The 27,485-nt window shown below is 43.0% G+C and overlaps 1 protein-coding gene across 1 annotated transcript in view; it reads right to left on the bottom strand.

Moving 5' to 3' along the window:
* RREB1 (ras responsive element binding protein 1) overlaps positions 1-26,930 on the bottom strand; it is a 67,142-nt gene extending 40,212 nt beyond the window's left edge. The window contains exons 1-5 of the mRNA XM_010077995.1: positions 26,816-26,930; positions 25,194-25,396; positions 20,474-20,563; positions 18,940-19,103; positions 627-771 (exon numbers count right to left, since the gene is read on the bottom strand). Of these exons, the coding sequence (XP_010076297.1) occupies positions 627-771; positions 18,940-19,103; positions 20,474-20,563; positions 25,194-25,307 (513 nt within the window). The 5' untranslated portion in view covers positions 25,308-25,396; positions 26,816-26,930. The remainder of the gene's footprint in view (positions 1-626; positions 772-18,939; positions 19,104-20,473; positions 20,564-25,193; positions 25,397-26,815) is intronic.
* Between the last annotated feature and the right edge of the window lie 555 nt (positions 26,931-27,485).

The raw sequence follows: 27,485 nt of genomic DNA, 5'->3' as shown, positions 1-27,485 counted from the left end.
GAGTGAAGTTTGACTGCCACCATGTATCTTGCATGAATGACTGAAATGCACTAAAATATTTCATAAACAAAACCTCAATGGAAAGGTCTAGACAAGTAAATATTTTCTGGTTGCTCTTGCAACTCCAATAATGCAGGATTATGCTACTGTGAAAGGGAAATGTACTACAGACTTATTTTTCTTCAGCTCAAGACAAAAAAAAGACTTAAGCTGTTGCTGCTTTTCAAGTAAACACTGGTTTTCTTTAAAAGTTCAAATCACTATCCTGCAAGACTACTATGAAGTAAATGGGAGAAAAAAAAAAAGGGAAAAGCTGCAGTAGCAAAGGAATAGTTCATCCTCTTGTCATCCAACATCGATTACCTAACAGACATTATAAGCAAATCCAAAAATTTAAACAACAAAAAAATTTTTAAAAATTAATTATTTCCATCTCTGAAATCAGAAATTCATTTTTCAATCTCAGATAACAGTATTGGCTACACAGAAAGGCATGGCATCTTAAAATACATACAGGGCTCTAACAAGACCCCATTTTAATATTTCTACGCTGACTGCATGAACACAACAGCTGACAGTTTAGGAGGTAGCCAGGAAAGTCTTTTGCTTCACGCCCCGTAAGGAACCTTTTTTGCAGGCGTCCTCTCCTCTCTGTCCAACTCAGCATCGTGACTAAACTTCCGTTTCGAAGATAATCGCCTGCGCTTCAGCGGCGACGGGGGAGTTGTGCTCGTTGTACTGTTCGGATCCTTCTCATGAATCTTCATGTGCCTGGAGGGAGAAGAAGACACTGTCAAGCAGGCAAATCGGAGTGGAAAGTCCACGTAAATTTTAATGCCAACACCATTTCTAAAGTATGCCTTTAAAGCATACCAGGAGAGATCCCATAAGCTAGACTGAACTTCTGAAAAGCAGTTGTGGTATGATCCACCATGGGCCCTTTGCAGAGCCCAGGACTGTGCGGGGCTGTGGCAGGCAGCCCAGCAGCTCTCCCCTATTCCCTGACCTGCAGTGTGACACTTGCCCCGCTACCATCTGTCCCTATGAGCACCATGCCCATCTGCCATCATCCAAGAAGCCCCGCTTTTGCCTAATATCTCCACACCCGGCCTCCCAGTCTTCTGATGGTCTAGTAGGCAAAAGCCTGCAGCTTAGCATCCACTTCTCTCAGTGCAAGAAAAGTGCCCCATCTTCAGCTGGCTCTCCTTTTATAATTTCAGACAGTACCCCAAATGGACTGGTATATGCCAACATCAGAACAACAGCTCTTGTTTCCTTCTCATCCTTAACGCAGTGGTTCACCCCAACATCGAAGTTCAACTGCAGCTTCAAAGTCAAGATACGTCTGGTCACACTGTTAAGCTGCAGCAGGTATGGCTTGCAAAACTCTGTATTGCCAAAGCACGTTCATAAACCTGCTTCCCCAGGAAAACAACTTTTCTTGTCACAAGGAAACTGGAAAGGGCAAAGGGACAAAATGGCTCATGGAAGCAATTGCATGAGCATCTGTATACCTGACCCACTTGCCTCTCAGTTTCCGTATTTGCAACCCGAGGAAGACAACATCATCTTGTTCTGGGGTATTGCTCCTGTGCTTCTTTTTCTGAATGTTAAAAGCTCAAACCATAAATTTTCTTTCTTTTTTTTTTTTTTTTTTTTTTCAAATCTAGGGCCTTTAGCCTCACTTCAAATTTATAGTGCTTTTGAAAAAAAAAAACACCACAAATTTTTGCTTCTAATAGGTAGAAATGGGAGTGCAGGAGAGAGTTGCCCTTTGTCCATATTACTGACTTCAAAGCAGCACAAGGGAGACAATGTCAATGGCATTTGGGCACATCCTTCAAAAGTCACACCCCCAACTCAGCTCAGGACTGTGCCATTTAACTTGACTGCAAGCTATCATGTTCAAACATGAGAGAATGTTGTAACCTAGAGAAGTCTCATATGTCCTCATAGCTGCTTGGGTGTTATGACATAAAATCCGTTTTAGTTCTGGCTGCCAAGGCTATGATGCTTAAAGTGTGTTATCTTTAATAACACACTGGACCAAACTGACCCATGGGCAGAGTCCACTGGAGCTGCTGGGAGGACTGTCTCCTCACACAATACTTTTTTTAATGTCTTCTTTCACAATCTCTGAACTTTTTTTTTTAAGAAAGGCATCTAAATTACCATCTCAAACTACAGGTATTACCTGCATTCAGTGCCCAGCAAGGCTGGGTCTGCTCAGAGGACCAGGTCAACATGGGGAAAAATGTGACTTCCCCAGCCCCCAGTAACCCTCACTGGTCACACAAATGGTGGACGGACACTGGTGACACCTGTCAGTCACACCGTGGAAGGTTCAAGGAGGACAGAGTATCTGTGTGCAGATGCGTCCAGCAGGTTGGGCGCAACATCACAGAAACGTTGCTGAATTTGTCTGGCCTCTTTCTCCACCGATCGCCCTACTGGGAGGAGAAGGAAGGCTGAAGCTCCAAGGGTTTGGCTCTCTCCAGGTTTGACAGGACCCAGGGAGAAGTCAGAGTGCTGACACAGCCTCAGCCCTCTGTTAGCCCCACCACGCTAGGCACCAAAGCTAACTGACTTCTTTGCATGAATCCAATGCTACCTGGTCTCACAGAAACAGCAGGGAAGACATCTAGAAGTACTGTACTGCCTCACTGTCTTTATTCTTTTTTTAGTATTTTTTTTCCTGCCTTATGGCACTGATCTAACTTCTTGTGCTAGCTAAGTCGATCCCAGAACCTCCTGCAGGTGTTAAATCAGCAGTGTGAGGAGCAGTTGCCTGTATTCAGGCAAGAATAAGGAAGAAGAAACCAGTTATTTGTTTTTCAAAGGGTTTCTGTCCACCATGGTTGTAGATAAAACTCAGAAAGCATCTAGGAAACAACAGAACATAGCATTCAATTGCACAGGCAAAACAAAACCTAGAAGGTGGTTCACACATGGCCTGCATACTTAGCCTTCTGGCAGCTGGGCTGATATTTGGCTAATATTACTTGGACAATTACTTTTCTGAGAGCTAGAGAGCAAAAGCAGTCAAGCTAAATCACATTCACTCAAGAAAACAAACAACAAAAAAACCTGCTAAGCATTAAGCATGGTACTTTTTGTTCCTATTATCTTTTAAAGTCTCCTTTCTGCCAGTAACAAGTATGCAGAACTGTTTAGCAGCTACCCATGCAAAACAGCTTCCTCGGGGCTGAGTTCTTCCCTCCTGCCGTTTCTCCACCTGTTGAACTCTGGCTGTTTCGATGGAGATGGACCTACTTGAGAGGGGCGCAATGGCACATCCCCAGCATGCCAACAGGAGAAACTGTTGAGACCTCCAGATTAGTGTCAATCCAACCCGGCATCTCTGCCTGGCATGACCGAGTGCACGCAAACACGCTGGCTCCTCCAAGTCCCAAAAGCAGTCCAGCCATGTTTGCAATATAACGTATGCTAAGAAGGCAAGGCTTGCTAACGTGGGTGCAGCACCACAACGATGGGGCTTTGCTACATCTGGTGTCAAAATCATCAGCTGCCTCCAGCTTGCAGTTTCTCCTTCCTGCAACACGCACACTTCTGCCATGCCCTAACAGCAAAAGCAGAATCCGTACCCACAGCAAGGAATGTGGTAATCCCTTCATGTTTTAGTTTTGCATATTTGAAAGGAAGCAGCCCCAGCTATTGAGCTATAAACAGGAAGACACCCTGACTGCACCTTTGACTTTTACTGTGTAGGTCAAATATCACAGCCACTGTGATAGCTCTGTGCATGTGATCATTAAGGAAAAAAGAAAAATCCGAAACCAAAGCAGCAAGTTCCAGAGTTCTCGAGGAGACTTGCAACCTGTCCATATTACAGCCAGCAGGTTTTTCACTTTGGCAGGTTAAGCAAGTTTCACTACATCAAGTCAAGGGTGGAGAGGAAAAAGCTTACTAGAGCTACAGCCCAAGATAAGCAGGAAGATAAAGGCGAGCAGTACAAAGGATAGACACAATCTTCATCTTTCTCTTTTACTTTGCAACATGGATGTCATTCTGCCACGAGAAAACATTTATCACCCAACTTGGTTGAACTGTACCAAATGCCAAGTCACATCCACATCCACAACCTTTCTTTTAAACACTCCCTTCACCAAGGCTTCTTTTACTTCAGAAGTTTCTTAACTATAATTAAGGAGGCTGGGCGGGGGGGAGCATTTGTGTTGCCTTATCCTCCTGCAGAAGAGTTTTCCTTGATTAGATCTTACATGTAACATTGAAAATGCTCGACCTCACTGTTTAGCCCGCCAAGATCCAAGGGGAGCAGGAACAAAGCTGTGATTAGAAGTTATTTTCCCATTGTGACTATAACAACATATTTTGGCCTGAAAACACTGGCATACTTTGAATACAAAAGCCAGGCTTATAAGTCAGCCCGACTTTCAGCATCTTATAATGATAAAGAAAAATGATATGGCGTTCATAGGTTCCAAAAAATAAAGATAAATATTCAACACTTTAAGTGACAATGTAGTGCAAAAAAGAAGGGCAAAGTAAGACATGCACAGAAAGGCTCACATTCAGCCACAGATGCAGGTTACAGTGATGTGCCGGCAGCTCTGAAGTGACCACTACTGCAGCTCAGAAGAGAGCCAGAGCCACAACTGATGAAACCTGGTGCTTTTTCTAATTTACATAAATGAATTGTGGCTCTGAGCCATCCTACAGAACAACCCAAGAACAGCAGACAAGCTTGGGAATGTACAGAGCCCTGAAACCTGCACTTCATATGGTGGTTATTAGTCTCCGCAGCATACATGCAAGTACACATAGGGTGAAACACTAAATGCAACCATGACCCACAGGATGAAAGGAGATAAAAATCTGAGCTTAATCCTAGAGAGGACTCCCTCGCACTATGTGCTAGCTAGCCTTGATCAACCTCTCAGAGAAAGTGGTGGAACTCTGTTTAAAATGAGACCAAACAGAGAGTCAGAAGAATTTGCAAAGAATAATCCCAAAATGGAAAGAGGAAATTAAATCTTTTCCAAACAAGGTCTGATCCACCTCTGAACTAAACTCTTAATGTTGAAGAACTGCTATGCAAAAAATGCAGATAACTTGCTGCATACTATGCTTTTCACAGCACAGCTGTATGTGAAAAAGCTCTCTCCATAATCTCTTCCCTCCCCCTCACACAAGGAATTTCACAGGTGAGCCAAGAGGATCCGACTGTGCTATGACTGTGTGCCAGTCAGCCCTCTCCACAAAATCGCATTTTTCAAGTGCTTGACTGTCTTTCATTCCATCCGCCCCAGAAGAATCCCTTTCCGCTTCCCCTCTTCTGCCACAACTTTCCTCTCCCCTCTAATGGTCACGTGAACAGGATGACTAAGATGATACTGCACAAGAATTCCTCTAGTTTCTTTCCTTTTTTTTTTCCTTTTTAAAACAAATGGGCGGAAAAAGTTTTCAGCCCCACACTGTAATGCAGAGTGTGACTTCCGAAGGGTGACTATTCCACCAGAACAGTAGCAAGTGAATACTTTGCTACTTTTCACTGAATAAAAGACTTTTGTAATAATAAACAAATGCAGAACTCAAGTGCCTTACTCCTTTTTCTCCATGTGGATGGTATTGGATCAGTGCCTAAGCAACTCAGGGAGCCTGGGGGGTAGTGGGAGGGAAGTGTCCTACTGAAGTGACATGTAGCTCCTGCTGGTCACATCCCGGTCTTTACTGCGTGTCCAAAAAGGGCTGCTGTATTTTCTTAATGGTGAGAGGATTTGCATGTTGATCATATAAGCTTTCTGGAGGTCTCAAAACAGGGCAGCCTACAGCTTCAATGCCAAAACCAGAACGTGGGCAGGTTTTGACTGGCTGGCTCAAGGCTAGAACAAGGAGTCAAAGCATCCTGAAAGAGACAACTGCAAGGCGCAGCTGCTCCCAGTTCTGGGTCCCACTGAATTATAAACAAAACCAGGAGCTCCTGCTTTGCATGCAGATAACTTGATCAGCACCACTTTGGCTCTTGGAAAGGAAGCATCCTTCAGCGTCCGTGGGAATCCCTCACCTCTAACTCTGGGGAGAAAAACCACACCATAGCTGCACCCTGGGTTTCTATGGCTGCTGATGTGCTCCACGTCCCTAAGAGAAAGGGCCTGCTTGGCTCAGAGACCTGGGCAAAAGGAAGGTATTGAACAAAAGGGGGTACCTGCAGCTTCTAAGCAGGGTCCAGGGTTAACCTTCTCGCTTATAACTAGGCCAGCACAAGCATTGCTGGCTTTCAGTCAAGAGAGGTTTATGCTAGGTAGGTCTGATTAGAAGGAGCAGCATGTCCAGAGGGGGAGCAGCAAGCAATTTCACTGAGGCCTGGTTAGGAAAGTCCCGGCATCTAAATCAAGATTAATTCTTGAGCGCAGGATCCAGCACATGTATAAGCACCCTCCTCCTCCCTCATGTCTCCACGCCTGTGGAAACACAGTGGGGAGGCCAATGAATCCAGGCTTTTATCAGTCCTGAGAGATCATCTGACAGTATCAAGTTCAGGTTCTGGCTTCATATCCCACATACTATTCTAAGTTTCTTCACTTTACCACTAGATGTACCCTATACTCTACTGTGCTGCACGTAGCTGTTCCTCATCTCCCTCGTGATTTCTGAGCAGTCTAATATCACAGTCAAGGGGATGATCCTCATACATCTGATGCTTATCTAAAGACAAGGGAGCCACACATCCAACCAGTCAAAGACAAAGAATAAAAATCAATGCTTACCATCCTTCATGTTATTTAAAATATAGTTTGGGGGTTTTTTTTGGCCAATGTAAAGAGTTACTCAAGTTCACCAAGCTAGTCTGGGAATAACTGAGCTGGTCAGATGCCCTAAGTACACTTTAGCTGATACAATTGCTGTACCTCTTCCACTGTTTTCTTCCCTGAGATCTTTCACTTACATTGCTACCTTAAAATAACAGTAAATAATCTCCAAAGAATAAAAAAAACCCCATATTTTCAATAACAATGAAAAATGGCTCACAGAATAAGAGAAGACAGCTTGCAAAATTACATTGATAACATCTCTTTTGAAAGATTCCTAGGTCACGTCATCTTTGTCATGGTTTTTGTTTCATTCTGCCTAATAAGTGTTACTTCAGCCTAAATTCTCTAGAAATGTAGGAAAACACAGGGACTCCTCTTCTGCTGTTTGACATGCAGGGGAAGTAAATCCTAAACAGAAAGTGAAGCAGCAGCAGTTTTAGGAGCACTCACTTAATATACTGCTGCTAACCCTCTCCTTAAAAGTCTTGTGATTACGACTGGAACTTAAGTCAAAAGTGTGGTAACATTATACCCCTGGGTTAAAGAGTTTAGTCAGTTGTTTGTTTGTTAAAACAGTTAGGGAATGTGTATTGACAATGTATTTCCAGTGCTAATTACCAACATCACCCACTTAAGAGAACAAACCACTCAGCCCTTGCCAGCTGCAATCATAGGAACCAGAAAGATGCAGGTAATTTTGCAAATCAGACACAATCTGTACTTGGACAAGTTACTGTTTGTCTTGTCTTCTTGGCTTGTTTGGTATTTGTATCCTGAAAAAAAACCCCAAAATGACCCAAAAAGCCTTCAGACACACATGCACACTCCACAGAAAGTCAAGAGACATTCAAATACCAAAAACGCAACCATTTGGGAAACGCTCTCTTACAACTGTGGAGCAACCTCAAAATAAATTTCACGTACCACCAAATATTTTAGTGGTAACCAGTGTCAAACAGCATTGGATAAACAAAGAGAAGCTGAGCGGCAAGAAATCTCCACAGCTACGCTAGTAAGAAAGTCACTGCAACACACGCAGTGAAAGAGCAGGGTGGGGCGAACAGGTCCAGGAAGGCTCAGATTGGGAAGCACTGGCTCATTTTAGCTGCATATCTGCAACCAGGCACAGCTGGAGCTCCCCACAGCACCCAGGTGCTGCAACCTTACCAGTGCAGCAGCACAGCTCCTTATCCTCATGGAGGCCCCAGCACTTAATAGCTCTGGGTCTATCAGGGCTAACACGGCCCCAGCAAGCCCTGCATAGCAGCATGCGGCAGCATGTCGGTGTAGCAGCCCCCTCAGCGTCCCCCTGGGAATTGCTGCAGCCCGTGGTGCCACACGGACGTGCCGTAAGCATCCCCCCATGTTCAGTGCAGGCTGCCACGCTGTTTATCTCCCTGTGCAGTGAGGTTCTCCTGGCAAAGACAAAACAGCCTTACAGCGGGGCGTCAGACAGCATCATTAGGATGACATGAGCGTGGTTATTTAGATCCACTAGAGACTAGCTGGGTGTGCTAAGGCTGCAAAAGCCACATGTGATTACGTTCAAATGACAGATTAGAAATCCCTTTTCAGTGCCACCAGGACAGTCTGCAAAGTTAACCAGTGCCACGCAGCTGCCAATACACGGTACCTAAGGATTTTGTATTTTTAACCCAGAATAAAATCTTGCTTTGTTGTGAATAAAGGCAAGTTGTAAGCATGAGTGAGAGGAAAGATACTGATCTACAAATCCAAAGGGGGTGTGTGTGTACCATTTCTGAATAATTATGCTGTATTCACAGATATTTAAGCAACTACTTGCTACGCACAATCAGCAAGTTCAAACAGGCTGAGATTGATACAACTGCATTCCCAGCCTGGCTCAAAGTTACTCCTGTTCCCTACCAGCAGCGTTGTCAGAACACCTCAAAGGGAAAAAAACAGACAAATATTTGCCTGATGATGCTGTGACAGGGAAGTGATTCAAACCATGCCTCCAAAGCAAAATGTCCCAAAGGACAGCAAAAGAAAGCATTAATCTGCAGTTTGCATCAATCCTTGCATAAGAGAAGGAAAAAGAGGAGGGAAATGCTGCGTGAGCTTCCCACTATCACTTCACCAAACTGCCTGCCCGCCGCCTGCATTAAATTCAGAGCAGACCTAAATGAATAATGCCAGATACTGCAAGGAGACTTCCAAGCCATAAGAAACTCTTTCACAAGGGATAGTATTAAACAAGATCCCTCTGAGGACCATGTGGTTCTTTAAGCTTGTAGACAAAAGTTTATTAACAACACTAAAATTAAACAGGAATAAGATTTTTTAAGAAGTATCAAAAAAATGGCCTGGGACATTCTGAACTGCTGTTTTCCTTCCTTCATCTTTTTGGAAATCTGTGGTTTTCAGGCAAGTCCTTTAGTTATCATGGCATAGAACCTTAATGTATTTCATTGTTGATTTTTTAGGAAAATTCATGTTTAAAGAAAACAAGTGTTATTAGATGGTAAGGACAATTAAAGTAGCTTTAAATTTTAGCATGGGAAAAAAAAAGAGAGAGAGAAACTGAGTGAGGATGTCAGAAGGGGGAAAAAGTTTTATCCTTAAGTGTAAAAATGGTTGAAGAAGTCCCAGGTTCATCCTGCCTCCCGCCCAGAACTGCACCCCTTTATCAGCCAAGCAAATGTAAGCCCCAGCTATTTCCCAGAACCAGGCAAAGCCCTCATGTAGTTGCTTCCCTCTCACGCTCCACTGTTGAGCAACACTGATGGCACACAGCACAGACCAACCTGCTGTGTCACACAGCTCAAGGAGGAATAGATGGCCCCAGCAATGCTGGGGACACTGCACAGATGGAGCTGAATACCTCCCCCTGGCACACACTCACATAGACGCAAGCAAGCAAGGAAGCTGTTCTAGATAAGAGAAGCACATCTTCACTAAAGCAGGGTCTCCGCGTCACCCTGGTATCAGCAGTCACCAAATAACTCGAGGGGCAAGGAAGTAAGGGGTTATCACTGCACGCACGCAAGTTGTGCAAACTTTTCCCAGCGCTCAGGACGGCATCCTAGCAAAAGGTTTCACGTGCTCAGCCCATTTCCTCTCCTGTTCCTGAACATGTGGTCCTCCTTCCTCACCAGCAGTGATCTCACAGCATTCCCCTGCTGAGCAGAGAAGCACTATGAAACGTTTCACGTCTTGTTACATGTCTGTTTAGTCAAGCGCCGTACCTGGAAACAGAAGTCCCTGCGTGACTTGGGCTACTTTACAGTAGTTTGGCAACTTTTGCCCTCAAGTGAAACCATGAGCAACATGGATTGCCTTACTCTTTTTACCCTCAGTTTGAAACTGCCAAGAAAGAAAACACATTGAGGTGGCTTTATGTAAAATATGAGCCACACAGAAGTTGTATCCCTCCTCTGTTTTAAGACATCTTTCCATGTGAAGCACTGGAGAGCCAACTCTGAGAATTTACCAAAAAAAGTTGCTGAGAGTGGTTAGAAAACATCAGCTAAGAGAGCAGTCGGAGGAACTCAGTGTATCTATAGATGCCCTCAAGAAAGAGAAAGCAGTATTTCCATATTATGTACTATTTACCAGTTGGACAATGGCACTATTGGTTTATAGACTGTGTCTTTGCCTAAGCTGCATGCATCATGCAAGTGAGCATCATGGCTCAAAAACCTGAGTGAAAGGCCCTGGATAAACCCAAACACCAAGATCACCCTCACTGTTTTTTACAGCTTGCTTAGTTTCCCCAAATGCTAACAATCCACTAGTAACAAATAGCCTATTTTTAAAAGGGGGGAAAAAAGAAAGGAAAAAACCTGCTGACCCTGAGAGGGGGGTACGTTCTGTAGTTTGCTGGTTCCAGCATGCTGAACTAGAACAGGTTGAGCAGGTTAGACACTGAGGGGGAAAAGGTAAAGCGGGAAGACATCCATTAAAGGTGGAACGACAGCAACCAAAATGCAGTTTGAGATGGAGTTTTTCCTCATTCTTGCCAGTACTTGGCCCAGGAGTCTTTTCAGACAACAGGAGGAACAGAGTGAACACATATTCAGTAGAGAAGTGATGCAAGTGTGCACGCACAACAGGCTGAGCAAAGATTACCTTAACATACAAACTCTCCCAGCAAACTTTCTCACCACCAGCACTTTCTACACAGAATCACCCAACCAAAATGCAAGCTAGAAGACAAACCACCAACCGAAATGCCAACAAAACAACGTATTACTTGTTAACCTTGAGAGCTAACATCTCTGCAAGAATCACGTTAACGTCAGGCTTGTGGCAAAGGACTAAAAGCACCTTGACTCCCTACAAAGATTGCCTGGATTTTCTAGTGCTTACTAAGTTAAGGCTTGTATTTATTTTGTAGCTCTTCAAGGTGAGAAGGGGAGGTAATACCCCCGAGAATACTAGACCTTCAGAGGAGCTGATGTTCCTGAAAGGGTACTTATGCAGAAAGATCAAGGTCTCGGGGCTGCCATGTGCTCTGTGACTACAGTCTAATCTGTCAAGTGGCTTGTGCTCATTTGAACTGTGACATGGGTAACAAAGCAGCACTAAGCTACACTCAATATGCTCTGTTTTACAGAGATTTATGTTATTGCCCGTGAGGAGGGTGGTGTTACTCTTGCTATGTCAGACCACCTTCCCCTCAGCACAAGTGGCACCAGAAACCTACACTTATTGAGAGCAGCGTGTCCCCTTTTTTTGCCTGCAGAAAACCAAAACATAAAACACCACAACCCTACAACGCACGAAATCGGAATTAGCTATTACTTAAAGGTAACACACACAAAATCTAGGAATGAAAAGCGCACTGAAGTCTTTCCTATGTTTAGGTACTGAAGAGCTCTGGAGATGCAAGTATAATGCTCCTCATTGTGTACGCTTGGGTTCTCAAGAACAATGGAGCTAATTAAGGTCTGCGTATAAATCTTAACTCTGCACTTCCTTGCTTCGCTTGATTCTAATCAGATCTCAGCATTCGTGTTTTTGTGTTAACTTCCTTTGCTGTTCTTTAATGATAACTGAAGGGGGATACTGTCCAACGCTACAAGCAGTATGTAACATGTCCGAAATCATGGCATCTCCTTTCAGCTCTGACAGCTCACAGAGGCACTGTGGCACAAGAGCTCCTTCAGAGTCTCTTAAAGCTGAAGATACCTGCAGAGGGGTTGTTTTGTAGCACCCTATTTATGTGTCATGTAAATTAAATAAAAGTTTATATAAAGTCCTTACAAAAGATGACCAATCTACTCACCAACAGTGAGAAAGACAAAAGTTTCTGCCTGGGACCATGAAAAATACTGTAGTCTTCTAATTCTCACCAAAGACACAGAGAAACAGACTATACTGCTATTACTGCTCTACTGTAATTGAAAATCTTTTCTTTCTTTTGTAATCTTCTTCAAAACATGAGAATCCCAGCAGAATATCAAATATTTATGCTGGATACATCTGCTGGCAGGAGAGACACAAAAAAACCTTCCCTCCACCTGTTTCCCATCCTTATTTACAAGAAATAGCAGCAAAAATGTAAGAAACATTTTTTAATTGGAAACAAAACCGAAACAGTTATCACATCTCACCTGTCTCCTACAACTACAGTCATCAACTACTAGAAGCAAAAATTAGTCCTCTGTGTTTGTTATCCCTGCTCCAGAATTAGGGCACTTGCATTTGCTGCAGCTTATCTTTCACTAGCATGCTGACAGTGGTTAAATCATCCCCCACGTATAAGGAATGGATTTGAAAGCCAGCAATACAGCCTGCTTCTTCGTATTTAAGCACACTCCCTACCAATTACTACATTGAAATAAAAGCTCCTTAGGAGATGACCAAAGAGACATTTCTATTGTGCAGGACAATAAGAGAAGGCCTTTTCACACGCATGAAACGCCAATCATTTTCAGCACAGCAAGTTCCTTGGTTATTTGTTTTTTTGGGTTCAAGATCTTGTATGGTCAGTTTTTCAAAGCTACCCAGTGTTTAAGACCAAATTTCCACTTGGCCATCTCTGGAAACCACCAGAAACCAAACCATGTTGTAATAAAGCAGTTCTTCTTTTCTTCTGGGGAAAAAAAAAAAAAAAAACAAAAGCTCATCATCACATTTGGTTATGCTCTGCCTCCAAAAACTCTCATCTTAGCAAATACCAGACTGCACGTGCTAGACTGCAGAGATCCTATTTGTACTTAGAGGCTGGGCATTGTTACTGCACTGCACCCTACAAAGCACACACAACGTCCTGGAAGCAGGCCAATGGCATACATAACACCAGAGCAATTCACAGGTGGAATGCAGGGAGAGGATGGATTCAGCCGGATCTTGAGGACACTCTGCCTGTTGGATATTTGCAAAGTCACAGGCAGCCTGTACGCATGCCTGCCCATGAAACTTAGAGTCATGTTAAAGAGAGTGGGGGAAATCATTAAAGCGTATGCATCTCAGGACCTATGCCTTTATCAGGATGCAACGCTTATCTTCCAACCACTACATTACCAATCTTACACATGCATACACTCTTCATTTCCCAGTGAAGATGGCTGGTTAAAACATCAAAATTCACAGGTTACCTTCCACCACGTGCGTTTTTTGTCTTTCTCAAAAAAGTCACTCAGCAACATATACACGCACATAAGGTGTTGTTTAAAAAAGACTTAATTTGAACATCAGAATAGTTCCATATTTTGATAACAAAACCAGCTGTTTGCCTCTCCACAATGCATTAAAAAGAGAAGTTTGGGAAAATTATCTAGCACTGAAAATAAGATTGAGAATGAAAGTGCCTTCTTAATTAAAAGAAGAGATACCTTCTTTGATAGGACCCTTTGTAAGCATGCTTCAAAGCATAGCTTCTGTGATCCAGATCTTCCAATTTGAGTTTCAAAGACTTCTGCATGTGGTTGTTGCATGTGGTGTTTTGCACATGCCAGAAAAGAAAAATCCCCAAACTTTGAGACCTGTTCCTGAGATGGTTCATAAATAGCATGCAAGTACCTAAGCAGGATGTAGATAAAAAAGCTATTATGAAGAATTCTGCTAGGTATAGAGTAAGGAATGGAGAAAGATGGTAGATACCTGTGACGTTTTGGTTTCATATGAAACACCTCAGTCAGTCTGCATTACCGCACCTATATGGACAGCCTGGCAAACACCAGCCATGGACACTGCACCTTCATTTACCAAACTGGGGAAGCTGAAATACATATATTATCCCTTTTTTTCAGACTTGCCACAGAGCCTTTAGTAGCTACCCACTGGAAACTGGCAGGAAGGTCATTTCCTGCCTCCCTTCTGGCATTTATATTGTATTAACATTTTCAAGTTGCATGGAGGGCATGTCTTTGGCAGGGAGGAAAATGTTATTTTAAAGTGATAGTCATGGACCATCCTCAGTCACAGAAATGGAAAAGGAGATGTTGGCAAAGTCTCCTACCCTCGAAGGAAACCCTTTTGGAACAAGTGGAGGCATCGCCTTTCCCCCTGAAGCCTGATGCATGTTCTACTGGAATGCAACACAGTCAGTCCAGCAAAGTCTTTCTCTACCTCAAGGTCCCTTGCTAAAGCTTACAAACCACCACCACCTCTAAAACCCACAGCAGCAGCCTAACTCCTCTGTCTGCATTTTGGGGAGATGCAGCCATGGAGACGGAGTAGGAGGCTTGCAATCTCCTATGTGGTGGCAGAGACTAGGCCTAAAAGGGCTCCTCAGAGTAAATAAACTCCCTAGGGAGTTACCGTGACAGTACAGATGGAAGGTGTCATGCCAGGGCGGTTGGAACTAGATGATCTTTAAGATCTCTTCCAACCCATTCTATGATTCTATGAAAGCCTTTAGTAATTACAGTCTACTGATTTGGGACACTACTTTGGAAATCCCCAGCTCTTACGAAGCTACAGAAAACTCTTTACGCCCCCCCCCTTCCTTCTACATAGTTTATGTTCCTGATGGAGATCTGAGAATATTCAACTTTAATTTACTGTGACTGAGAGAAAGCCATAGGCTCTGTGTCTCTAGTGTAACAGTGTGAGGATTAGCATACTCTAAATTGCAGATTTTTTTTTTTTTTTTTTATGTACTGATCATTGCAATGCCATTCCAGGAATTTTGAACTCAGAATTACTACCATGTAACTCCTTCCTCCAAATTCCTAAAAAGTCCCAGGAAAACAACCCCCCAAACCCTTGAATCAGTCCTTGAAGCTAGAAGGCTTGCTACTTACAAGAAGACTTGCTCTTTCCCGTACTGGTCAAAAAGAAATCTCTGTAAATAACTCTGCATCATCTCCAGCTCTCCTTCTCCAGAGCAATTTCTGTTCCTGATACCAGACACTGATGGATCTCCCAGTTACGGTACCAGATTGCAACACCCCTGCCCAAACAGCAGGAGCAGCACTGATACAGAGGCCATTAGCTTGATGCACATTCAGAAGAATGAGAAAATCAGCTTTTCGCTCTGAACACTGAGCACTCTCCAGAGACCTTTGCTCTGCGACTGCCCCCACAGGAGGCCACTCCTGAGCAGTCTGGCAGCTGTAAGACAATTTTCTGAGCTGCCCCAGGCTTATGGTTCCCTGTTGAAAATCCCGGCCAAGAGTCACCCTGGTCAGAAAAGGAAACAGGTTTTACCCTCTTTTTCTGAATGGTGCTGCACAAGAGAACCTTGCCCCTCCACTCCTGTCTGCTGTGCCCATTCAACTTGAGTTGCTGTCAAGGAGCCAAGGAGCACAACAAAAATAAATTGGACTTTATATGAGAGGCTATGACTCATTTACAAATGAAGTGTTGCATGTATTGTGGGAGTCAGGAAGGGCAGCATCAATTTCACAGGTGAAGAGTACATGCAATGCCCCAGCACAGCTAGACTAACTCAGAGATGGGCAGAAAATGGTAATCTCACTCCACAGAAAGCCTGGCTATTGCAAAAAAAGTTTTGCTGTCATGCAAAAGAGCAACAAATAAGAGCTCTGGAGGGTTTTTTCTCCCTTAATACAGAGAAGGCAGAAAAAAATTACTTTTGATGGAGAGGATAGGCACTTGAAAGTGTAACAACATTGATTTCTAACCTAAAAAAGCAAACAAAACTTGTCTCCTTCCCTCCTCTGCTCAGCTGAATGCCTAATGAGCTGGCTGCTATGAGGTGGAAAAATGGATCAGAAATTTCATCCTGTAACGGAACAGCAATGAGCACTCCTGTGGCGCAGTACGCCCCTTGACAAAACCACTTCATTGGAATTTTTCCCCTAAAAGGTGTTTTTGAAGTTTGGATTAAAAAAATAGTATAGACAGTTAAATAAGAGCCAAAACAAGGCAGAGGGGGCAAAAGAGAAGAGAGGATGTACGCAGCATGTGCCTACAAATTTTGCCCCTGTTTAGATACTGGGAGACTAACTTCTCTCTTGCTCCTCTCCCATGCACTAAGCATATTTAGCGTAAACGCTGTAATCCTTGAGAGGCTCCTGCTTCACAAGCTACATTGATTCTTTAGCAGTACATTCACGACCTTCTGCTAAACCTACAGCTCCTCTCTCTGACCCCACACTGTGCAATGCTCCAGGGTATACCACCATGCTGGCTACCAGGATCAGGTTAGAAATCTTAAGTCTTTGCTGTTCTGGGCATATGTCTGTCACCACTTAGATACAGTAGCACAAAAACAGCAAACCATAAAGGAACTGTGTACAAAAAGCAGAAAAAACAGATGTGTGTTATCATCCAACTGGTACAGAAAAACAGACACAGCACCACTACAAGCAAGGCCTGTGGGAGTTGCACACATGGCAGGACCTGGCAAGAAGGTCCTTGCTCTAGGATCCTGAGGCAGAAGCAGTTTTGAATGTGATGCAAGAGGCATTCATCCACAGCACTGGCAGGCCACTGGACTTGATGCTACAGCTAAGTTTGAGATGTCTACGAAGGAAATTACTTCACACTATCTTAGGCTAGAAATACCTGTTTTAGAAGGAGGTACCCAGCAGGCAAAATGTACATCTTCCTTGTGAATGCATCATAGCACCAGATAACAAATTTCATTTCACTTTGCATTTATCCTCATCTGCCTACTTGCACATTCATGCGTTCCACTTCACTATTACAGTCTGTTACAGCAACAAGGAAAGGTTATTCACTGTAAAAAAAGGTGGCACAGTCTTGCCAACCACCACCCTCCTTTAGCAAAACTAGCCTGTTTCAGTGTGCTCAAGATCTTGCCTGTCATGGGTCTGAGGTCACTTGTTGCAGTGCCACCAAGCTCAGTAACAGGTTTCTGCAATGTCCCACTGAGCTGCTGAGGTGCAGGCCTACACAAGGAGTTTTACAGAGCAAGCAGGAACCTATCAAACAGAAAGAACTTTTAAATAGGAAGATTCTCCTTACATGAGCTTAGGTCCTTCTTGGTGCAGTCACTAAACACAGCACTCCATCCTGATAACTTCAAACAACATCTCGTTTAGAGAAAAATTCAGAACACAACAATCTTCTCATCAGAAGGTTCTGATCTGTACTTACTTCTTTTGGGCAAGTCACTGAGCCTGGCAGTTCTGTCAAATTTGCTGTTAAAGCATGGTAAGAGTTGTTATATGGGGAAACTCGCATAAGCAAAGGTGACTACATCAACATCTGACAGACTTGGAGTCAAGTCTCAGGGTAAGCCTCCCTTTCCTGCTTCTGGGAGAGGATGAGAAGATGCCTAGTGAGCAAAAAGCCGAACAAACCCCACAAGCAGTCCTTCAGCAAGCAGCCGAGTCTGAGGACCTGGACACAAGTGTCTGACCACCCCAGAGTCCCAGCACTGGAATTCTGCCTTGGATGCTGACAGTGGCACCAGCTGCAACTCAGCAGCTGCCCTGCCCTCCTCATGGCAGACAGAGTAATGACCCAGTCTGGCAAATATGTGGTTTGTAACACCTCTTGTCAGATGAGTCAGACGTGTGATTTGTTCAATGCCCAAGACCAGTATGTCCTCTGAACATCTTCGTGTCTTTCCCTTCTCATTTTATGCCTCTGTCTCAAACTCTCCCAAATTCCAGCCAAGTGTAAGTTAAATAAATATGGAATTACAAAACTGCATTCCCTCCCTTTTCCCCTCTGTTTTCATGTAACTGTTTAACCTGGACAATATGATACAGAAAAGGTAAAGCTGCAAGCAACTATTGCTTCCTTTGTGCAGAATTACGTTATCTTTCCTATCACCAAAATCACCCCTTTCATTCCACGTATAGCACACTGCTTGGAAAATGACTGGTAATAATAATGGAAATAACATCTCTTCCTTCCCACACAGAACCAGTCTGTAACCATCACTCCTGTCATTTTGCTCATAAGCTATATTCCTTTCTCCCACCTGTCTTGCAGTTTCTTTGTAGGTTGCAAACTCTTTGATATGGGGACTAAAGCTATGTGGGAATTCACAAAGTCTTAATCAGCTCTGAGGTACTCCACCCATGCAAATAAATGAATACTGAACTGGGGGATTAGAGAGGGGAAGGAACATCCATGTGATTTAACATTTTGCTTCCCCAGTTGGCAACCATACATATTGCTACATCCCTATGAAGGAAACTACATGAAATACATTCGTCAACTTGGGTTAGAGAGAATTTTCTGGATCAGGGCAGTAAGTTGTCTACGGCAGAAGCAAGTATTGATATATGTATTTTAAAACAAGATCAATTATTCCAAAGAGGTATCTTCACAATGGCACCTGGCTACCCAACCACTTAACATACAACACCACTACAGAACCTCCAATACCATGATTTGTATCCATTTCTCTAAAGCTACAAATTAGAAGGTCCTCTACAGCTTGCCTATACATTTTTTATTTTTGTCCTTTGAGAAAAATCCATCCCATTTGTCCAAAAAACAAAAACAAAACCCAAAAAGCAGTATTTCTGGATATCAGTAACAACTCCTGATAATATGTGAAGAGAGCTGGAAGACCCTTCTCACTTCTGACTTCTTTCCACAGCTTAAGTATCCTAGTAATTGTACTGCGCGTGTGTATGTCATGCCGTACTTGTAGGGTCACTGAGAGTCCACATTTTGTGCCCAACTAAGTGTCTTTAGTCATCTTGAAAGTCTTTCCAAGGAAACAAAACAGCCCCCTACCCTGTAATCCTTTCCAAACTCCTGAGTCACAATCAACACTCACCTGTGCATGTTTCCATTGGTGGTGAAGGATTGTCCACATACTGAACATTTATAAGGCCTTTCACCTGAGTGCACCAGCATGTGGCGATCAAGGGAGCTCGCTGAGCTCAGAGACTTTCCACAGATGCTGCAGGAATGGTCTGTCCCTCCAGTGTCAGTGTTATGCTAGAGAAAGCAATGATTTTTTTTCATTGAATGCCCCTTCTGAAGTACCAGTGAAATACCAGTGAGAACTATAAACATCTTAAAAACAGATTTAAAGAGCCATTTGGCACAATACCTTATATTAAGGTGTGCCCTGCAATACCTCTCCTCCCCAGCCCTCCCCCCTCAACTGCATCCCCACCCTTCATTTTTAACTCCTTAATGTACAAGCAGCTTTTTCACACAGCCTGCAATGCCTGCCACATGCAGCATTTCTGCTTGGGTGTGCATCAGAAGAGGATAGAAAGGGACTCAGCAACAAACAACCCACCTTTTGGGATACTTTAAGCTGTGCAGTGGTTTGGGATTGGGTGAGTGGTAAGGGGTAAAACAGAAAGAGGATGTAATTATAAACTTCACGGCAGAAGAAAGACACTTAAAAACAAATACTCTTTAAAGAGATTAATTTCAAACTGACTGTGTAGTAAGAAAACAGAAGTAAACTGCTTCTGAGTGCATGTGCAGGCTTCTGTGGCCATAAGAATACACGACAGGGCCAAAATATGGCCATTAGCTACTGTGCCATATGTACCCCTCTTTCTTACTTGCATTCAGAGACTTGAAGGTTTCTTCATGTACAAAAAAACCAAAAAACAAAAACACAAAAACAAACAAACAAAAAAACCCAAAACACACAACCCAGGAGAGGTTAAAAAAAAAAAGTACAGGAGGGAAAACTGAAGTAATAAGTATCTAGTGGACTCAGTCGTGAACCACAACCTTAGCATCCAAAGCAGAACCTTCTGACACAGAGAAGGCCAAAGCTCCTTATAAAGTATGCATATATTTCAAGAGGAGCAAGGAGAGGCCTGTAGCTCACAAAAAAGTGCATCATCCATTAAAAAAAAAGTATTTTTAATTCTGCCTCCCAAAACTGTTAACCCTGTGAAGGACTAAGAGGCTCTTTTACACTGAGAGGATTCAAAAATTTTGTCTTCCTGCTTCTTAATTTGCATGACCAGTAAAGGGATCTGTACTCAAACAGGATAAGAAAACAGGACTTATGCCTCATGATGGAAGCGGTTTTCCGGATCCTTAGGATACCTTAAGCTATGCAGAACAGGACATACATCCTTGTTTGAGCCACTGCAGGGGGAGTGTTGGGGAAGGAAGGGAAGAAAATCACACACCTCGGGGTTGGGTTTGTGGTTTGGTTTTTTTTTTTTTTTTTTTTAAATACAAGGAGAAGGCTAAAATAAAAGCAAAGCAATTGAAGTTATAATGAAGCATTTCTGGTTTGCACATGGAATTGTTTTTCACCATTGCAAAATGCACACTGGCAAACTAGACATTAATAAAAGTAAGAAAGCAAGAGGTGTCACCCTGCATACCTGACGAATGTGCATAGTTAGCTGGTGCTGTGTAGTGCAAATCTTCTCACACAGGGGACAGGTATAGGAAGACCTCTCTTCTTTTGTTTCCTGTGAACAAATCAAAACAAAAAAGAAAGAAGGAATATCGATATAAAAGAACTCGAAAGCTCTTACTGCTGGGGATGGAAAAAAAATATAATCCATCCTCAGTACAAAAGGCAACTGCTAACAGAACAACTTACATGTATACATTTATCATCCTGATACATCCCTCAGGGAAGTTTCAGAAACTTCTGAATTTGTCAATAGGAGCCATTGCAACTACCGCAGAAGTACAGCAGCTGTTTTAACAGCACACAGATACTCAGCAGTAGCAGCTCAGGACAGGAAGTATAAGCAATTATTGCAACCAGCTCAAACTGCCAGGAGGAATTTAGGTGAGCAGAAAGTAATTACTGGAACACCGCCAGAATATGTGGGCAAACGCCACTAATCTTCCCAAAAGATCTTTAATAAGCACAAGTTACTGGGACTTCAGGTTTTCTACCCTATCTCAACAGCAGGGTACTGAGCCTGGTGCCCTTTTCTAGGGGCTGTATGTTCTGCTCCACGGCTGACTCGGAAGGAAGAGCGACGTTTACTGAATCACTAGCACCATTTCCCTTAGCATCCTGTGTTTCTCCTGGAAGCATCCCATCCAGGCACACCGGCCAGGCCCAACCCTTCTGAAGCTTGCAAGATCTGATGAGATCATAGCAAGAAAGAGGTGACAATGCAGGAGTGTACGTGACTCAAAAAGAACACATTATGAACCCGGTTATTCTCCACCCAGGTGAGAATCAGGAGTAACCATGGTCAAACCACGAGTACAAACAATGAAGCCAACTGTAGAGCTCAGCCTGATTTAAGTATGCCCTTGTGACACTGAGCAAAGCCGCCACTCTTTCAGCCAAGGATGAAATGGCACTCTTGCAGGAACCAAAGGCGTTCACCTGAATTGTCCGCAAGGATGGCTACTGCATGACGTAAAGTGTATTTTTACCACTAAGGAGCCCAGGTGCAGCATCTGTGCCAATGCCTGAATATTAAAAGGAAGATAGCCTGGCACTGAAAACTAAACCTCAGTTTTCTGTAAAATTATGCAAATCTTCACCAGCTGGATAAATCTACCGCCTGTTACCTACACTTCCAGTGACAAAACAGTACAAAAACCATCTCTGCATAACCGATGGGAAAGTGTAATATTTATGCCAAAAGGACAAGTTCAACTGAAGCTCTTTGCTGGCTATTTTAAGCATCATTAGTAAAACCATAAAAACAAGCAAAAAATAAAACCTGTCCTCAGTAGCTCTTTAGTTGGGAGGGAGCTGACGGGTATGAGTGTATCTGTGCATTTCCTCTCTCCACATAACTCCTTTCCCCCATCACCATCCCAAAACTCATCAACTCAGAAGCAACAATTTCCAGATTGTGAGGCACAAGCATTTGTGGAGGACATTGAGTATGACTAACCCAAGCCTCTGTGACAACTTCTCTTGCATGCTAGGAGGGAAGATGCTGACACAGTGCTAGAGAAAGGTTTTGTTAAGTCTCAGTAAAGCAATATCCCCTCCTACATGATTTGGGGAACCATTCTAGAGAGTCCCCTATTAAAATCTAACACTGTTTTCAAAAATAGCCTCATGATAATTTTGTATTAACTTCAGTGACCCGTGGACATGGATGAAGAACTATTTTCCCATTTTGCCTGATGTAAACAAAACTGGTGACTTCACTTCTAAAGGGATCAGGACTGCAACAATCAGGTTCTCCCGCTCCTCCCTACTGTTTCTCTTGTACATCTTTTTCTAACCGTATTTCAGGGCTCTCCATCCTACAGGTAATCACTGTAGGCTACACACACAGGCCAACGCCTAACATACCATTACTCACAAAACATTAGAAAGCAAGGAAAAAAGGCTGCCATTATGAAATCCGAACACCCCAAGAAAATTAAAATGCTTTATCCCAGTGCCCCTTCCATTTTTATATACAAACATATAATTCACACAGGTTCATTCCATCCTACTTATACACTTTAATTTTACTATATGCAACCTGTCTGTGGAGTAATGTTCAGCTCCAACTATACTGCAGCCCTGTTAAAGTTGGCTCAGGACAGAGAACAAACACACTGTGCTGTGAAGAAAATCCCTGTGGCTGTGTTAACAGTTAAGATGGTGTTTAATCCCCAGGGTATTTCTGTGAAATTATCAACCTACCACTTTTTTTTTTTTGCCCCCTCCCCTTTAAACTAGTGCTGCAGTTCTACATGATACACTTGATTATTTCAATGCCTGCTTTTCAGACTGCCTGCTCTTCCAATCAGCAAATTAACAGAAGATAGAGTAATTACTGGTTCACCTTGAAGCAAAGATCAGAAAAACACTATAGCTCAGACAGAGCTGATTAGTATTGAATCTGGGGTTTATTATTAACTAAAACCCAAACTTTCTCCAGTGGTCACACAGGGTACATGCCACATACTGTAACACAACTCAAGCAAATCCAGGGAAGCTGCAAGAGGAATGCTGCTGCCTGACTCAATGCAGACCAAAAAACATCATCATCCCTATTGTAAAAGCACCCCCACTCACAAATTTAAAGCATATCACTCAGCTACCCCACAGGAGCCAGGCTGGTGAAAACACACTTCCTGAACTGAAAGATAAAATTAGCAGTTAATTTGTTAGCTACTCTCCCTTCAGTAAGTCAACCTGGCCTGACTGCTCTGCATTCAACTGATGGCAAACGCTTCTGGAGTTGTGCATTAGATCTGTGTGGTTTTCTCCAGCTCAAGGAAACACCTTTGTCACACTTTCTACTTTCTTCCAGAGCAAAGCAAATAAGAAGTTAAAATGGATGCAGGTTGATGTGAGAACACATTTATTAGACTATAGGTAGGCTAGAGCAAAGATAAAGTCAGCATTATAAAGAGAACCATAGACTTTGGGACAAAGGTTCAGGGCAAAATGTTTCACTGACAACTCACGGGAAACAGCAGTCAGACCCAGAAAACTAGATAACTGTTATTATCCTTGAAATTAAAACAGGGGGCACATTCTGACCAGGTTCTGAGATCTGTGTGCTGCTACACACCGAAACAATTCTGTGCTTTCACGCTGCTATGCTGAAAGTGGAAATTTGCTGTATTAGAGATTGCTAGCCAGACTGATATCCACTTCATATTTCACATCTCACTTCTATTTTCTCAGTAGTGTAGCCATTTGCCCCTCTGATGATAACGATCTTTCAGCCTAAAAACAAATAGCCTATTTACTATGTTTTCAATGTATTTGTTTATTTTTATGCTGTAAGAATCCCTCTTAATCCTGTCACATTTACTCTTGAGCTTCCTTTGATCCGATGCCCATCGAAACATCAGGTGGAATAAAGGTCACTAACGCTAATAAACTTCCCTGAAGCCAAACCACATGGTGTACCAGTGGACAGCTGTGTAATAGCACTGCCACTGAGACTACTCTGAACTCCAGTGCCTCACTTCATATGATGAAATCAAGGAACCAGAGCAGCCCCTAAGTAGGAACACTGCAAATAAACCTTAAAGCCAGGTGCTAGACAATAAAATCTGACAAACACAGTTGCCTGTATACTTCCCAGACTCTCAATTTAAGAATATTAATTTACAGTTAATGGCTTTTAACTGCTTTCAAGCAAAAAAAATCCAAGACAAGTCATAAGTCTGTCAACTGGGCAGCTACTTGACAAGCTATTAATAAACTACTATAGGAACATCACATGAGTCATGCCTTTCAACCTTTCTGGTCCCTGTTACATTTTGATTCATTTACAAATTCTCCATGACTCACCGCAAGCTCTAAAGTCAAACAGACACAGGGATTTGGAGTATTTCTTCATGTTCTGCAGCACCCTACCTTCACTGGTAGGGCTTGGCTCAGAAGGTGAAAAACCTGGTTATAAATAATCACAGCTTTAACTGATACAACTCCCTCCTTTCACTTGTTTAGATTAATATTGCTATCAACTGGTGCCATCAACTGGTAAATGGAAAAAAACTGATAAAAGCTATATATATTTGTTTTGCAAAATTTGTACAAAGCATTCTGCAATAGCTCTTCATAGTTTTATTAACCATGAAGTAAAGGAACCTTACACTACACGTGTGAAATGCGCGTCCTGGTGGATGTTTCGTTCTAGCACCACCTTTAACCTTAAATCACTCGGATCTTCGCTGGGGACAGCACCATGACTCACAAGGGTTCCCATATGATGGTCAAGCCAAGCCTGTGCCAAGCTGCTCTGCCCCTCTCTGAGCTATTTTTCTCCTAGTTCCATTAAATGAACTGGTCCCCCAACAGATCAGGTGAATGTAAGAGCCTGGAGAAAGGATGCCACGGGGAAGAAGCAGCAATTCTTAGGCAGCTTTGTCAGTGCTAGCAACATCTGCTAGACCAGCTCACCACTGCATGAGATTGGACCTCGTGCTCAAGTGTTTTACAAGTGAATTCAAGCAAGTGGACCCCTTCGATTCCCAGTTTTCTAAAGTTATCTTCTGGAGAGTCACCAGAAAACATACACAGAGGAGCAATGGCAGAGGCAAGAAATATCCACTGAGGGAAAAAAAGGCAAGACAATCAAAGAAACATAAGTATGTCTTATCACTTTTCATGCAGCTACTTGTCTCCCTATCACCCTCCCTGCATTTGGGTTTACATACCTGGTTCCTCCTGCCAATCCGATTTGGTGCAGGAGACTTTGAGGGGGATTTAACATTTTGAGAGTTCCCGCCATTTTCAGCAATCTTTCCCACATTCATCACTGCTGACATCATGGCGTCAATGGACGACAAGTCTGCTCCGTCCAAACTGTTTGGTGAACTTGGTGATACCTTGTAGCTGTTTAAGCTTTCCAGATGCTTCTCTGGAATTAAAAAAAAAGACACACATAGGAGTTTCTAGGCCATCTGAAAAAAAAATAATACCCCAGTATTTTCAGCTGCCTGTAACTCAGATCACACTCTGCTGGATAATCACGAAGCACAGGCAACACCTCATGGACTTCTTGTAACAGGAAAAGTTTCTCATATTGGAACACAGAGGGCAAGACATGCATTTCTTCTCATAGGACATTCACGTTCTCTTCATTTTCAACCTTAGTTCAGTATGGGGTTATAGAGTGATTTACCTTAAACTCACGTTCTCTTCATTTTCAACCTTAGTTCGGTATGGGGCTTATAGAGTGATTTACCTTAAATTCTCTTGCTGTAAAATGGTATTATTCACGGTACCTTGTGACCACCATGAACTAGTAGAGCAGTACTGATGAATGCACGCTCTGGCAAGCCCAATCATTCAAGCAAGCACGTGTTTTGAGCAGAACTGCACAATTAAGGCATTAGTAACACAGTGTAGGGTCCTGGGTTCTTTTTCTAGCACAGCTTAAGCCAGCTCTGTATATGGAATAAGCTAAATTAGCAAAAATCCAACCAAAACAAAACCCCAAATCACCCCAAATGCTTCTTTACTGCCACAGCTGGCATCTATGTAGATTCTTCTTTTTGGTCTATCAAGCCATGTTAGTCAATGGAGTGTATGTGTTACATTCATGACTAATGCCACAGCTAAAGCTGTCCAGATTCAGACTTCTCCATCACATTCTGTAGGTAGCAGGGATGCTCCTGTTTCAGACATCAAACTCAAAACAGACCTAAAATCTCATCTCTAGTTTCTCAACATACAGACATGTCAAACACACAGGTAAAGCCCTCCACTTTCCTCTTTACGAGTTTGAAAAGGAAAATGGTTTCAAAATAAACACTATTTTCCCCCAAAAGAAGTCTCCTGAACAAACAGGAACACCCTGCAAGACTATTGCTCTGTCACTTCTGGTGGAGAGCACAGAATCTTCAGTGTGTGTTGTGAGAAAGTCACTGTGACACAAGAGGATGTGGCGGTGAACAAGGGGGAACATGTTTGTCTGTGAACATTTGATCTCTGCATAATACTGTCTTTGGAAGATCAGTTTGAGCATTATAAACAGGTGGTTTTTTGAGGCTAAGCAACATGGTGCCAAGTTACTGGGAGCCAAGAAAATCTTACTTTGGAAGCCTGCAGTGGTAGTTGAGTATTTATGGGCCCATGCCTCTGCTCAACTTATTTTATACTTTTCAGACAGATAAAGGTGAGGGATGGGAAAATAAACGTATGCACCAGTTGTTCTGATCAATGTATCTTATACTGTTCACACAGATAAGGGTTATGGATGGGTAAGAAATGTTTCTACAAGCCTTAATCAATGCCCTAATTTAGAGAGTGACACAGAGCTAGTCAAACCAGTTACCTTCATTTTTATCCCCTGATTGACTGTGGCTCTCTTCTTGGTTGCTGGTCTCCTCACTTAGTGTAGTATGTATAGTAGCGTCTGGCTCTTCAGCCTCTTCTTCAGCAGCACCCTCTAGCACTACACGAGGGAGGGAGGAAAAAGAGAAAGTTTATCTGGAAGCCATTTTTGCAAAATAAGACTACAGCCCTTTAGTTTGAGGGTTCCCCTCACTGGTACTTAGGTTGGATGACAGAAACACGTAAACGGTGCCCGTGCAGCTAAGTGTCTGCTCCCACGAGTGGCCCAGCACTGGGCTGGGAGATGCTGCTGTCTCTGCCAGTGATGAAACCCAGGCAAACCAAGAGGGGAAACCCCTACCAGCTTGGTCCCCGGTACTCAGACAGCAAAAAATGGATGAGGTAGAGAAGGAGGGAGCAAACTAGCATTATTATCACTGATGGTCGTGACATTTGGTTAAGAAGTTGGAATAATATTCTGCAGCTAGAGAATTTAAGTAATTCTGCTTACTGTATACACTCCTTCCCCCTCCTCTTCTTGGAGGATTAACATTTACTCCAATACATGAATTCACTGTGACCTTTTTCTTCCTTCTAGGAGTAGTGAAATGACTACTGAGGTTTCTAGGACCATTTGGCACATTCTTTGCACCCACTGCCCAAGGTTTTCA

The sequence above is a fragment of the Pterocles gutturalis genome, unplaced genomic scaffold (genome assembly GCF_000699245.1).
Source record: "Pterocles gutturalis isolate BGI_N339 unplaced genomic scaffold, ASM69924v1 scaffold23138, whole genome shotgun sequence".
NCBI lineage: Eukaryota > Metazoa > Chordata > Aves > Pterocliformes > Pteroclidae > Pterocles > Pterocles gutturalis.
The sequence above is the reverse complement of the archived record's forward strand: the minus strand, read 5'-3'. Positions and strand labels throughout refer to the sequence as shown.